This window comes from Pseudophryne corroboree, chromosome 3, assembly GCF_028390025.1.
Source record: "Pseudophryne corroboree isolate aPseCor3 chromosome 3, aPseCor3.hap2, whole genome shotgun sequence".
In the NCBI taxonomy this organism is placed as follows: domain Eukaryota; kingdom Metazoa; phylum Chordata; class Amphibia; order Anura; family Myobatrachidae; genus Pseudophryne; species Pseudophryne corroboree.
This window is the reverse complement of record NC_086446.1, coordinates 308,372,293-308,386,714: the sequence shown is the minus strand read 5'-3', so window position 1 is coordinate 308,386,714 and position 14,422 is coordinate 308,372,293. Positions and strand designations below refer to the sequence as shown.

General features: G+C 44.4%; 1 protein-coding gene across 2 annotated transcripts in view; it reads left to right on the top strand.

Annotated features, from left to right (window-relative positions):
• ACLY (ATP citrate lyase) overlaps positions 1-14,422 on the top strand; it is a 202,395-nt gene that overhangs the window by 141,420 nt on the left and 46,553 nt on the right. The window contains exons 13-18 of one of the 2 annotated variants that reach the window (XM_063959399.1): positions 9,846-9,936; positions 11,068-11,097; positions 12,717-12,858; positions 13,318-13,486; positions 13,585-13,689; positions 14,165-14,361. In XM_063959399.1, coding sequence (XP_063815469.1) covers positions 9,846-9,936; positions 11,068-11,097; positions 12,717-12,858; positions 13,318-13,486; positions 13,585-13,689; positions 14,165-14,361 — 734 coding nt within the window. The remainder of the gene's footprint in view (positions 1-9,845; positions 9,937-11,067; positions 11,098-12,716; positions 12,859-13,317; positions 13,487-13,584; positions 13,690-14,164; positions 14,362-14,422) is intronic. The other variant, XM_063959400.1, reaches the window with a different exon arrangement.

The following is a 14,422-nucleotide window of genomic DNA, read 5'->3' as shown; positions in this document are numbered from 1 at the left end:
TTTCTGGAAGCTGCGTGAGATTCTGTAGTAGTAGTAATAGCTGAGTAGTGTCCAACAAGACTATAGATTCCGCTTGAATAACGGGCTGCAGAAAACTATCCAGGTATTTAGAGATGTTACTAAAGAGAGATCCACGGGCCGAAATTATGGGGCGTCTTGTTGGACACTACTCAGCTATTACTACTACTACAGAATCTCACGCAGCTTCCAGAAATATGCACACTTGCGAGCGTGGACGTAGTAAGCTTATATACCAACATCCCTCATTCGGAGGGTATTGAGGCCGTGAGGTCACTACTGTCCGGCAACTCCAACTATAAAGGGCCAGACGTGGGATTCTTTCTTGTTTTGCTGGAGAAGACACTCACACGCAATTTCTTTTACTTTGATGGACATTTTTATCTGCAGCGGCTCGGTTGCGCTATGGGGAGCAATGTGGCCCCGGCCTTTGCAAATGCCTACATGTTAAATATTGAGAAGCGGCTATTTCTACAAAATCCATCTTTTTCAGAGGGACTAATTCTTTTTACACGCTACATAGACGACCTGCTGTTAATTTGGGCTGGCACTCCTGAAGAATTTAAAGACCGGATGCAGGCCATTAACCATCTGGATGCCAATATTAAATTCACGTTTGAATGTAGCGCTGACGTTATTCACTACCTGGACGTGCAGATTACTAGACATGAGAACCATCTACAGACATCAGTGTATCATAAATCTACGGATAAAAACACGTTACTGCATGCCAATAGCTTTCACCCTATGGCTATGAAGAAGGGTTTACCCTTTTCACAATTTCTTCGTGCAAGACGTATCATCAGCAACCAGGATGATTGCGAGTTGGAATTGGATAGAATGATTGGGAAATATCTTGAGAGAGGGTACCCAATTAAGGATCTTGAAAGTGCCAAAAGAAAAGCATTGGCACTTCCACGCACACAAGGTCTGCAGCGGAAAGAAATAACTTCAGAGAAGGTAATTCCGTTAATTACCACCTTCAATACTGCAAGCACAATAGTGAGGAAGAAGGTTAGAAAATTGTGGCCAATCATTAAGACATAAATCTTTGCCATCCCTTAATCAATACAGGGTGTTGAATTGTCATCGGAGGGGACGTAACCTCAAAGATTGGTTGGTTCACAATGATACCACGGCGGAGAAAATGGAACTACGTTCACACTTCCTTACTAAAAATCCTGGTTCATATAGATGTTTAGGTTGCACTACATGCAGGTACCTTGAAGTAGGTCCAGTAGTGCTACATCCGCACTCAGGAAAGAAAATTCCTATCAAGCATGTCTTAACTTGCACGTCTAAATTCGTGATCTACATTATCAAATGTCCCTGCGGTCTTGCCTATATTGGTAAGACCACCTGTACCTTCAGAGAACGAGCAGCGCAACACAGGTCGGCCATAAGGCAGGCTTTGGAAGGGAAGGAGATTGAACAGCCCGTTGCTAGACATTTTAGGGAAGCACGACATACGATGGCAGCGCTTCGATATAAACTCATCGATCATGTTCCCCCTATGTCTAGAGGAGGTGATCGCAATAGGAAACTATTGCAGTTGGAGGCACGTTGGATCTTCGAGTTCAATACTGTCGCCCCATTGGGATTGAATGAAAATCTCTCCCTCCTTTGCTTTCTATGAATATTGTGTGCATATTGATCTGCATCTTTGTTCCTTTTCTTTTGCTCCAGTATGTCTATAGGCCTCTAATGGTTGCCATAAGGATTAGTCATCTAAATTACTTAATTTCCTTGCATTGTTGTTTTTAAGTTCAGGCTTCTAGTCCTAGTTTCCATGCCCATGTGGCCTGGTCTATACAAGGAGTAGATGGTAATATAATTATCTTGGTTCTATGTATATGGAATTGATCCTATACCTATTTTTGTAGATACCATATTTATATCCGAATGGCAACCACCCATTTATGCCATGCCTTGTATGTTGTGGTTAGGCTTGAATATAGTTTGCACAGCTGCATTGAACTTCCATTCTAATCTAATTATTTCTATTTCTTGTCCCCTCTGGTGCTGGTGTTTGGTATGGGTTTGAGTGTCTCACGTTGTTATTCCCAGTGGAGCGACCTGGACTGAGTGTGATGTCACTCAGTTCCATTAGTTCTATATGGGGATTGATTCGCCGCATACAGCTGCGTTTTTCACACTGGGTATGCCACGGGCCCCTTGCTCTGACAGCCCGGCGTGTAGGCAGTTTGTTGAGCAGGTCGCTATGACAACCGCCCCGCCCATGAGGCGTGGTTAGAGCGGCTTGCTGGAGCAGGACGCTATGCGTCTGAAGCTCTACATGGTGCTATGACAACCATCCCGCCTACGCCCTACGTCACAGTAGGGGACGGCGTTTGTGACGTCGGCGCCGGGGGCCAGAGGCGCGTGGCGTGTCATACACGCTGGGTGTTATATAAGGTATGTTTGTTTTGTTAGTCTGTATCCTGACGAAAGGTGTAAATAAAGGCACCTGAAACGTTGAACTAAGCTGGCTTGGTGAGCTGTATGATTTCTTAAAATCCATTGGAGTGCCGCCCATTACTTGTTTTTTTTCTCTGACGTCCTAGTGGATGCTGGGACTCCGTAAGGACCATGGGGGATTAGCGGCTCCGCAGGAGACAGGGCACAAAATAAAAGCTTAAGGATCAGGTGGTGTGCACTGGCTCCTCCCCCCATGACCCTCCTCCAAGCCTCAGTTAGATTTTTGTGCCCGGCCGAGAAGGGTGCAATCTAAGAGCTGCTTAGAATAAAAGTTTAGTTAGGTTTTTTTATTTTCAGTGAGTCCTGCTGGCAACAGGCTCACTGCATCGTGGGACTAAGGGGAGAAGAAACGGACTCACCTGAGTGCAGAGTGGATCGGGTTTCTTAGGCTACTGGACACTAGCTCCAGAGGGACGATCACAGGTTCAGCCTGGATGGGTCACCGGAGCCGCGCCGCCGTCCCCCTTACAGAGCCAGAAGAGACGAAGAGGTCCGGTGAAATCGGCGGCAGAAGACATCCTGTCTTCAGACTAAGGTAGCGCACAGCACCGCAGCTGTGCGCCATTGCTCTCAGCACACTTCACACTCCGGTCACTGAGGGTGCAGGGCGCTGGGGGGGGAGCGCCCTGAGACGCAATATAACAAATACCTTAGGTGGCAAAACAGAATACATCACATATAGCTCCTGGGCTATATGGATGTATTTTAATCCCCTGCCATTTTACACAAAAAAGCGGGAGATAAGGACGTCGTGAAGGGGCGGAGCCTATCTCCTCAGCACACAAGCGCCATTTTCCCTCACAGCTCCGCTGGAAGGACGGCTCCCTGACTCTCCCCTGCAGTCCTGCTTCAGAATCAGGGTAAAAAAGAGAAGGGGGGGCATTTTTGGCAGCAAATAACAATAATTAACAGCAGCTATAAGGGAATAACACTTATATAAGGTTATCCCTGTATATATATATATAGCGCTGGGTGTGTGCTGGCAGACTCTCCCTCTGTCTCTCCAAAGGGCTAAGTGGGGTCCTGTCCTCTATCAGAGCATTCCCGGTGTGTGTGTGCTGTGTGTCGGTACGCGTGTGTCGACATGTATGAGGAGGAAAATTATGTGGAGGCGGAGCAGTTGCCTGCGTTGGTGATGTCACCCCCTAGGGAGTCGACACCTGACTGGATGATTGTATTTAAACAATTAAGTGATAATGTCAGCAATTTACAAAAAACTGTTGACGACATGAGACAGCCGGCAAATCAGTTAGTGTCTGTCCAGGCGTCTCAGACACCGTCAGGGGCGCTAAAACGCCCGTTACCTCAGTGGGTCGACACAGACCCTGACACAGATACTGAGTCTAGTGTCGACGGTGACGAGACAAACGTAATGTCCAGTAGGGCCACACGTTACATGATCACGGCAATGAAAGAGGCATTGAACCTTTCTGACACTACAAGTACCACAAAGAAGGGTATTATGTGGGGTGAGAAAAAACTACCAATATTTTTTCCTGAGTCAGAGGAAATAAATGAGGTGTGTGAAAAAGCGTGGGTTTCTCCCGATAAAAAACAGCTAATTTCTAAAAAATTATTAGCATTATATCCTTTCCCGCCAGAGGTTAGGGCGCGTTGGGAAACACCCCCTAGGGTAGATAAGGCGCTCACACGTTTATCTAAACAAGTAGCGTTACCGTCTCCTGATACGGCTACCCTCAAAGAACCAGCTGATAGAAGGCTGGAAAATATCCTAAAAAGTATATACACACATACTGGTGTTATACTGCGACCAGCAATCGCCTCAGCCTGGATGTGCAGTGCTGGAGTCGCATGGTCGGATTCCCTGACTGAGAATATTGATACCCTGGATAGGGACAATATTTTGTTAACTATAGAACATTTAAAGGATGCATTACTATATATGCGTGATGCACAGAGGGATATTTGCACCCTGGCATCAAGAGTAAGTGCTATGTCCATCTCTGCCAGAAGAGCGTTGTGGACGCGACAGTGGTCAGGGGATGCAGATTCCAAACGGCACATGGAAGTATTGCCGTATAAAGGGGAGGAGTTATTTGGGGCTGGTCTATCGGACCTGGTGGCCACGGCAACGGCTGGAAAATCCACCTTTTTACCCCAGGTCACTCCACATCAGCAGAAAAAGACTCCGTCTTTTCAATCTCAGTCCTTTCGTTCCCATAAGTACAAGCGAGCAAAAGGCCACTCCTTTCTGCCCCGGGGCAGAGGAAGAGGAAAAAGACTGCACCATGCAGCCGCTTCCCAAGAGCAGAAGCCCTCCCCTGCTTCTGCCAAGTCTTCAGCATGACGCTGGGGCTTTACAAGCAGACTCAGATATGGTGGGGGCCCGTCTCAAAAATTTCAACGCGCAGTGGGCTCACTCGCAAGTGGATCCCTGGATTCTACAGGTAGTATCGCAGGGGTACAAACTGGAATTCGAGGCGTTTCCCCCTCATCGTTTCCTGAAGTCTGCTTTACCAAAGTCTCCCTCCGACAGGGAGGCAGTTCTAGAAGCCATTCACAAGCTGTATTCCCAGCAGGTGATAATCAAGGTACCCCTCCTGCAACAAGGAAAGGGGTATTATTCCACGCTATTTGTGGTACCGAAGCCGGACGGCTCGGTGAGACCAATTTTAAATCTGAAATCCTTGAACGCTTACATAAAAAGGTTCAAATTCAAGATGGAGTCACTCAGAGCAGTGATAGCGAACCTGGAAGAAGGGGACTATATGGTGTCTCTGGACATCAAAGATGCTTATCTCCACGTCCCGATATACCCTTCTCACCAAGGGTACCTCAGGTTTGTAGTACAAAACTGTCATTATCAGTTTCAGACGCTGCCGTTTGGATTGTCCACGGCACCTCGGGTCTTTACCAAGGTAATGGCCGAAATGATGATTCTTCTACGAAGAAAAGGCATTTCAATTATCCCTTACTTGGACGATCTCCTGATAAGGGCAAGATCCAGGGAACAGTTAGAAGTCGGAGTAGCACTATCTTAGGTAGTGTTACGTCAGCACGGGTGGATTCTAAATATTCCAAAATCGCAGCTGATTCCAACGACACGTCTACTGTTCCTAGGAATGATTCTGGACACAGTCCAGAAGAAGGTGTTTCTCCCGGAGGAGAAGGCCAGGGAGTTATCCGAGCTAGTCAGGAACCTCCTAAAACCAGGACAGGTCTCAGTGCATCAGTGCACGAGGGTCCTGGGGAAAATGGTGGCTTCTTACGAAGCGATTCCATTCGGAAGATTCCATGCAAGAACGTTTCAGTGGGATCTACTGGACAAATGGTCCGGATCGCATCTGCAGATGCATCAGCGGATAACCCTGTCGCCAAGGACAAGGGTGTCTCTCCTGTGGTGGCTGCAGAGTGCTCATCTACTAGAGGGCCGCAGATTTGGCATTCAGGATTGGATCCTGGTAACCACGGATGCCAGCCTGAGAGGCTGGGGAGCAGTCACACAGGGAAGGAATTTCCAGGGCCTGTGGTCAAGCATGGAAACATCTCTTCATATAAACATTCTGGAACTAAGGGCCATTTACAATGCCCTAAGTCAAGCAAAACCTCTGCTTCAGGGTCAGGCGGTGTTGATCCAATCGGACAACATCACGTCAGTCGCCCACGTAAACAGACAGGGCGGCACGAGAAGCAGGAGGGCAATGGCAGAAGCTGCAAGGATTCTTCGCTGGGCGGAAAATCATGTGATAGCACTGTCAGCAGTATTCATTCCGGGAGTGGACAACTGGGAAGCAGACTTCCTCAGCAGACACGACCTTCACCCGGGAGAGTGGGGACTTCACCCAGAAGTCTTCCACCTGATTGTAAACCGTTGGGAAAAACCAAAGGTGGACATGATGGCGTCACGTCTAAACAAGAAACTGGACAGATATTGCGCCAGGTCAAGGGACCCTCAGGCAATAGCAGTGGACGCTCTGGTAACGCCGTGGGTGTACCAGTCAGTGTATGTGTTCCCTCCTCTGCCTCTCATACCAAAAGTACTGAGAATCATAAGAAGGAGAGGAGTAAGAACTATACTCGTGGTTCCGGATTGGCCAAGACGGACTTGGTACCCGGAACTTCAAGAGATGCTCACGGACGAACCGTGGCCTCTACCTCTAAGAAAGGACCTGCTACTGCAGGGGCCTTGTCTGTTCCAAGACTTACCGCGGCTGCGTTTGACGGCATGGCGGTTGAACGCCGGATCCTGAGGGAAAAAGGCATTCCAGAAGAAGTCATTCCTACTCTGGTCAAAGCCAGGAAGGACGTAACCGCAAAACATTATCACCGCATTTGGCGTAAATATGTTGCGTGGTGTGAGGCCAAGAAGGCCCCTACAGAGGAATTTCAACTGGGTCGTTTCCTTCATTTCCTGCAAACAGGACTGTCTATGGGCCTAAAATTAGGGTCCATTAAGGTTCAAATTTCGGCCCTGTCGATTTTCTTCCAGAAAGAACTGGCTTCAGTACCTGAAGTTCAGACATTTGTAAAAGGGGTGCTGCACATACAGCCTCATTTTGTGCCTCCAGTGGCACCTTGGGACCTCAATGTGGTGTTGAGTTTTCTAAAGTCACATTGGTTTGAACCACTTTCCACTGTGGACTTAAAATATCTCACATGGAAGGTGTCGATGCTGTTAGCCTTGGCTTCAGCCAGGCGTGTGTCAGAATTGGCGGCTTTATCATATAAAAGCCCTTACTTAATTTTTCATTCTGACAGGGCGGAATTGAGGACTCGTCCTCAATTTCTACCTAAGGTGGTTTCTGCTTTTCACATGAACCAACCTATTGTGGTACCTGCGGCTACCAGGGACTTAGAGGACTCTAAGTTGCTTGACGTTGTCAGGGCCTTGAAAATATATGTTTCCAGGACGGCTGGAGTCAGAAAATCTGACTCGCTGTTTATTCTGTATGCACCCAACAAGCTGGGTGCTCCTGCTTCTAAGCAGACGATTGCTCGTTGGATTTGTAGTACAATTCAGCTTGCACATTCTGTGGCAGGATTGCCACAGCCAAAATCTGTAAAAGCCCATTCCACAAGGAAGGTGGGCTCATCTTGGGCGGCTGCCCGAGGGGTCTCGGCTTTACAACTTTGCCGAGCAGCTACTTGGTCAGGGGCAAACACGTTTGCTAAATTCTACAAATTTGATACCCTGGCTGAGGAGGACCTGGAGTTCTCTCATTCGGTGCTGCAGAGTCATCCGCACTCTCCCGCCCGTTTGGGAGCTTTGGTATAATCCCCATGGTCCTTACGGAGTCCCAGCATCCACTAGGACGTCAGAGAAAATAAGATTTTACTTACCGATAAATCTATTTCTCGTAGTCCGTAGTGGATGCTGGGCGCCCATCCCTAGTGCGGATTGTCTGCAATACTTGTATATAGTTATTGTTACAAAAATTCGGGTTATTATTGTTGTGAGCCATCTTTTCAGAGGCTCCTTTGCGTTTATCATACTGTTAACTGGGTTCAGATCACAAGTTGTACGGTGTGATTGGTGTGGCTGGTATGAGTCTTACCCGGGATTCAATATCCTTCCTTATTATGTACGCTCGTCCGGGCACAGTATCCTAACTGAGGCTTGGAGGAGGGTCATGGGGGGAGGAGCCAGTGCACACCACCTGATCCTTAAGCTTTTATTTTGTGCCCTGTCTCCTGCGGAGCCGCTAATCCCCCATGGTCCTTACGGAGTCCCAGCATCCACTACGGACTACGAGAAATAGATTTATCGGTAAGTAAAATCTTATTTTTTTTTATATATATATATATATACACTGCTCAAAGAAATAAAGGGAACACATCCTAGATCTGAATGAATGAAATATTCTTGTTAAATACTTTGTTCTTTACATAGTTGAATGTGCTGACAACAAATCACACAAAAATGATCAGTGGTAATCAAATTTATTAACCCATGGAGGTCTGGATTTGGAGTCACACTCAAAATTAAAGTGGAAAAACACACTACAGGCTGATCCAACTTTGATGTAATGTCCTTTAAAACAAGTCAAAATGAGGCTCAGTAGTGTGTGTGGCCTCCACGTGCTTGTATGACCTCCCTACAACGCCTGGGCATGCTCCTGATGAGGTGGCGGATGGTCTCCTGAGGGATCTCCTCCCAGACCTGGATTAAAGCATCTGCTAACTCCTGGACAGTCTGTGGTGCAACGTGGCGTTGGTGGATGAAGCGAGACATGATGTCCCAGATGTGCTCAATTGGATTCAGGTCTGGGGAACGGGCGGGCCAGTCCATAGCATCAATGCCTTCGTCTTGCAGGAACTGCTGACACACTCCAGCCCCATGAGGTCTAGCATTGTCTTGCATTAGGAGGAACCCAGAGCCAACCACACCAGCATATGGTCTCACAAGGGGTTCGAGGATCTCATCTCGGTGAGCACATGGAGGGCTGTGCGGCCCCCTAAAGAAATGCTACCCCACACCATTACTGACCCACTGCCAAACCGGTCATGCTGGAGGATGTTGCAGGCAGCAGAACGTTCTCCTTGGCGTCTCCAGACTCTGTCACGTCTGTCACATGTGCTCAGTGAGAACCTGCTTTCATCTGTGAAGAGCACAGGGCGCCAGTGGCGAATTTGCCAATCTTGGTGTTCTCTGGCAAATGCCAAACGTTCTACACGGTGTTGGGCTGTAAGCACAACCCCCACCTGTGGACGTCGGGCCCTCATACCACCCTCATGGAGTCTGTTTCTGATCATTTGAGTAGACACATGCACATTTGTGGCTTGCTGGAGGTCATTTTACAGGGTTCTCTCAGTGTTCCTCCTTGCACAAAGGCGGAGGTAGCGGTCCTGCTGCTGGGTTGTTGCCCTCCTACGGCCTCCTCCACGTCTCCTGATGTACTGGCCTGTCTCCTGGTAGCGCCTCCATGCTCCGTACACTACGCTGACAGACGCAGCAAACCTTCTTGCCACAGCTCGCATTGATATGCCATCCTGGATGAGCTGCACTACCTGAGCCACTTGTGTGGGTTGTAGACTCCGTCTCATGCTACCACTATAGTGAAAGCACTGCCAGCTTTCAAAAGTGACCAAAACGTCAGCCAGAAAGCATAGGAGCTGAGAAGTGGTCTGTGGTCACCACCTGCAGAACAACTCCTTTATTGGGGGTGTCTTGCTAATTGCCTATAATTTCCACCTGTTGTCTATTCCATTTGCACAACAGCATGTGAAATTGATTGTCAATCAGTGTTGCTTCCTAAGTGGACAGTTTGATTTCACAGAAGTGTGATTGACTTGGAGTTACATTGTGTTGTTTAAGTGGTCCCTTTATTTTTAACAGACAGTGATATATATTCAGATTTTATTTATTTCTATAATGTATCCTTCTTTAGACTCCAGCACCCAGTAGAACTGCATCGTTCTCAGAATCCAGGCAAGAGGACATCACTCCAGCCAAAAAACCCAAGCCGGCTGTACCCAGTGGTAAGTAATCTTCCCATTTACTTTTGTGTTCATAATACCTTACATATGGTCCACAGTTCCATTTTATGGCCTTAGAATTAAAAAAAGGTCAAGGTCACATCTGTTCATTTGTTCAGCTTTTAAAGATTGTGTTTTTCTTGGAAAATAAGTTCCTCAGACTTTTTACATACCGTCGGCAGGCCTCTCAATTGATTTTCATTAACCTACAGTATGTGCTATAAGAGGATCAATAGTAATAAAATATAATAAGGAAACAGCAGGTTCCAGGTACTTACTGTGTTACCTTGAGTGGGTACCTCTGCTGGTCTCCTCCTGAAAATTCTGTACACTAGAAGTTGGAGTGGAGACCACATTAGAAGTAACGGCTTGTGATTTGTTCCTTTCACTTAAGTGTGGGTTGTCATTGGTCGCCAGTGGGTCTGATCTTTCCCTCCTTTAACACCTACTGTCTGTTTTTATTTTTTTGTAGGTAACTAAGTAGTGCCCCTGATAATAAATACCATTACCTTGCTGGATAGGAGTTCATGAGGTCTCAGGAGGTGAATCAGTACTAAAGTATTAGGGCCAGATGCACTAAGCACTGAAAAGTGATAAATTGCACAGTGATAAAGTACCAACCAATCAGCTTCTAACTGTCATTTTTCAAAACCCGTCTGTAACATGTCTGTTAGCTGATTGGCTGACTCTTTATCACTTAGTACATCTCCCGCTTAGTGTTTAAAATAAAGTATGAGTTTGATTAAAAATGTAATGTAATGTGAAAAACCTTTTTTAAGGACACCAGAAAAAAACTGAATGGTAGCTTTCAAGAATCTAGTAGTAACCAATCAGATGTTAGCTATCATTTATATAGTACATTCTATAAAATGGTTTCTAAAGTCTGATTGGTTACTATGGGCAAGATCTCCACTTGTCCTTTTTAGAAAGTTTTGATAACTATCCCTCTATTTAATCTTAAATTTAAAACCATGCCACAGCTTCAAACTTCCCATTGTTAGATGAGCATTATATGCATTAGTGAAAGTAGTTCTTGTAAGAATATAGATAATATGTTGACCGGCCTTCATTTAACCTCACATTCTTGAGAAGCAGCCATCATCGGTATGCACCCTAACTGTCTCATTTTAACAGATACAGCGGCCGTACATGGACCAGCTAAAGGTAGGCCAGCAGATGAGAGCTGGGTGTTGGCTGTACTCTGTCTCAGTATGCGGTGCTGTTTTACAGTGTGTGTAGTCTGCTGCCCTTCCCTTTCCATCTACCCTAGCAAAACATAGCTCAAAAGTTATACCATTATTCTCTGGAAATAAATGATGCATTTCATTGACTTCCACCAACAGAACAGACAATTTTGGGAAAGTTATGTAATTAAAATGACTTAAACATCACTTGATTTTCTTAAATATATGCACTGTATATCCTCCTTGGTACTTATCAGTATGCATATCCTCATCAGGCAGATTTGTTCATTTTCATTTTTGGTACCCTGACACAAGAGACACAACTGCTCTTTGGATACAGTTCTGCTATAGAGCAGACAATAAATACATGGTAAAGACAACAAACCTTGTGGAACTTGCAGCTGGTCAGTGAATTAAGTAGTCATTGCTGAAAAAAACCCCCACTTTAAAACAATGAAATCTCCTGCCTAAATAGTTCATGACTCTGAGGGTCAAAGAGTGAGCGTCTTTGAGAAAAGAGAAGCTGGGAATAAAACGTCTACTGTGTAATATTATTTGATAACGTTTTGTATCCTGATAGAAGCTGTCCTAATAATTGTTGTTTTAGTGAGGAGTGCAATATGGTTTTGATATTTATTGGTGTCTTTATAATGAAAGTATTTGTAACGTTTTTGATGGACTCTAAGAACTAGTATTGAAAAGGTGTCTGTTTTATACCGTATGTCTGACAAATCTTTTAAGTATTCATAAAGTAGGATCACAAGTATCAATTGTGCCTCACGGTCAGTCATGTTCACTGGTGTCATTACTATTGACACTTTGGGGATGGAGAAACACTGCAGTGTTGTTAGACAATGACAATGGTCTTGAAACTGCTCAGAATCGTCGCTGTGATGTAATTTTGTCAGGGCACGACCACCTTCAGACCATGGCTGTTTCTTAGGACAAAACTGCTTCTAGTTTATGGCAATTCAAATAAGTGTCCATATCCCGCAATCTTGTCAAGATTTTTTTAAATCGATCTACAAAGAGGGAAAGAATACATGAAAACAAAACCTAAAAAACGAATTTTCCAAAGATCTCTTGGACCTAAAATTTGTCAAGTTGTAAACTTGCTTATTTCCAGTTTTTATTTACATTTCATATTTCCTAATTGATATGTCATATTGTAGTTATTGTTGGAGTTTTTTCCTGTATACCTTATTGTAGTACTACATTACATATTAATGTTTTCTAACGCTGGAGTGGTCACAGGTAGCCTCCAGATAAGGCTGAATAACCTGCAGTGAACTTTGACTTCTTAATATTTCCAACCAAAATGGTAATTTTTTATATCAAATATGCCTAAAAAACACGATTTGAAAGTTATATTATGATTTATGTCATACATGGAAAAAAATTGGGAAAAACAAATGCTTAAAATGGATTATGCATCTAAGGTTCTCTAGATGAATAAAGATCACACCCTTTATGTGCCAAGGATGCATTCGCCATGTGCTACTTGTCCCACGCCTGCTTGGTTTCATTGCCGTGTCCTATGTTGCCACCATTTCACTTTCCCAATTTATGATTCCTTCATTTACATTTTGTTCTTTTCAGCAAAGGCTACTACTCTGTTCAGTCATCACACCAAGGGTATTGTGTGGGGTATGCAGACCCGGGCGGTGCAAGGCATGCTGGATTTTGACTACATCTGTTCACGTTCCGAACCTTCAGTGGCTGCTATGGTTTATCCTTTCACGTAAGTTCAACATTTGCTTCTGAGCTGATGCATTAAAGAACAAGTAAATACTACAGATAAATGAGTAAAGCTAATCCTAAAACAGACCTGACTGAGGCACAACTGTTGTCTAGGTTTTTATTTTTTCCCTTCCTTTTCCGTGTCTTAGGTTATGCAAGTAATTTACTTGATTGTGATGGTGAGATTAGTTCTGATAAATCTACATTGGGATATAATTCAGTCTCTCATTTGAAACATGTATTTTGTCTAATTGTATAACTAAACCTACCTGAGAACTATGTACATTCTTGTCCATATGTTTACATTAACTCTTATGATATGGGAGAAAGATCATGGATGTCGGGGGGCATGGTAGTTACACCGAGCTGCATGGTCCTTAAAATTGGACTCCCTTTTTAAATTTTGCAATATAATTTAAGCAGGGAATAATGTAATCCACCTTTCTTACCTTATTTCCAGTGGTGATCATAAGCAAAAGTTTTACTGGGGTCACAGAGAAATCCTTATACCAGTCTTCAAGAATATGGCGGATGCCATGAGAAAGCATCCAGAAGTGGACGTTCTCATCAATTTTGCTTCTTTGAGATCGGCATATGACAGTACTGTGGAGACTATGAATTATCCTCAGGTTATTGTCATTCAAGCATGTTTTTATGCCTTTTTTAAGTTGCATCTGCTTTAAACTGAATGCTTATGTTTTTATTTGGTTGTTTTTTATTTTTGTAGATCCGGACCATTGCAATCATTGCAGAAGGAATCCCAGAAGCATTAACCAGGAGGCTTATCAAGACTGCAGATGAGAAAGGAGTCACTATTATTGGGCCTGCAACGGTAAGGAATATATAGTCTGTGTATTTATTCTTTTCTTTTGTTTTTCTCTCTAAATCTAGAATGTAAAAAATTTTGGGCTTTACTTCCTTAATACATTGGTATGGACCAAAACAATTAATTCATTTATTTTATGAGCTAAAGCATTACTTTGTATTCAGCGTTCTAAAGCTGGGGACATATGGATCTGTCCTGCCACTAATTAATTTTAGCACACATGGCTAACAATTTAGATGACCAAGCATCTTAATCGATTCAGAAGGCCATTATGGCCTGTTTGATTAGATCATGATAGAGCGTCCGACTGAAGGTGGTTCTCTTCTGAACTGTATGGTTATGATTCTTTGGACTTCCAAAGATTGTTTTCAGGCTGTATGTGTTGTGATATTACCTACTGCCGGCTACTGACTGATTTTTCAGCAAGTGTGGCTAATATTCTAACATTGTGAAAAATTATATATGGTTTCATTATTTATAGGTGGGAGGCATCAAGCCAGGTTGTTTTAAGATAGGAAACACTGGAGGAATGCTGGATAACATCTTGGCCTCTAAACTTTATCGCCCTGGAAGTGTCGCCTATGTGTCTCGTTCTGGGGGTATGTCTAATGAGCTCAACAACATCATCTCCAGATCCACAGATGGAGTTTATGAAGGAGTAGCTATCGGTGGAGACAGGTAGGAGACTCTTTAGGAATCCAAGCTATATTCATAAGGAGCTGAAGATGAAATATGTTTG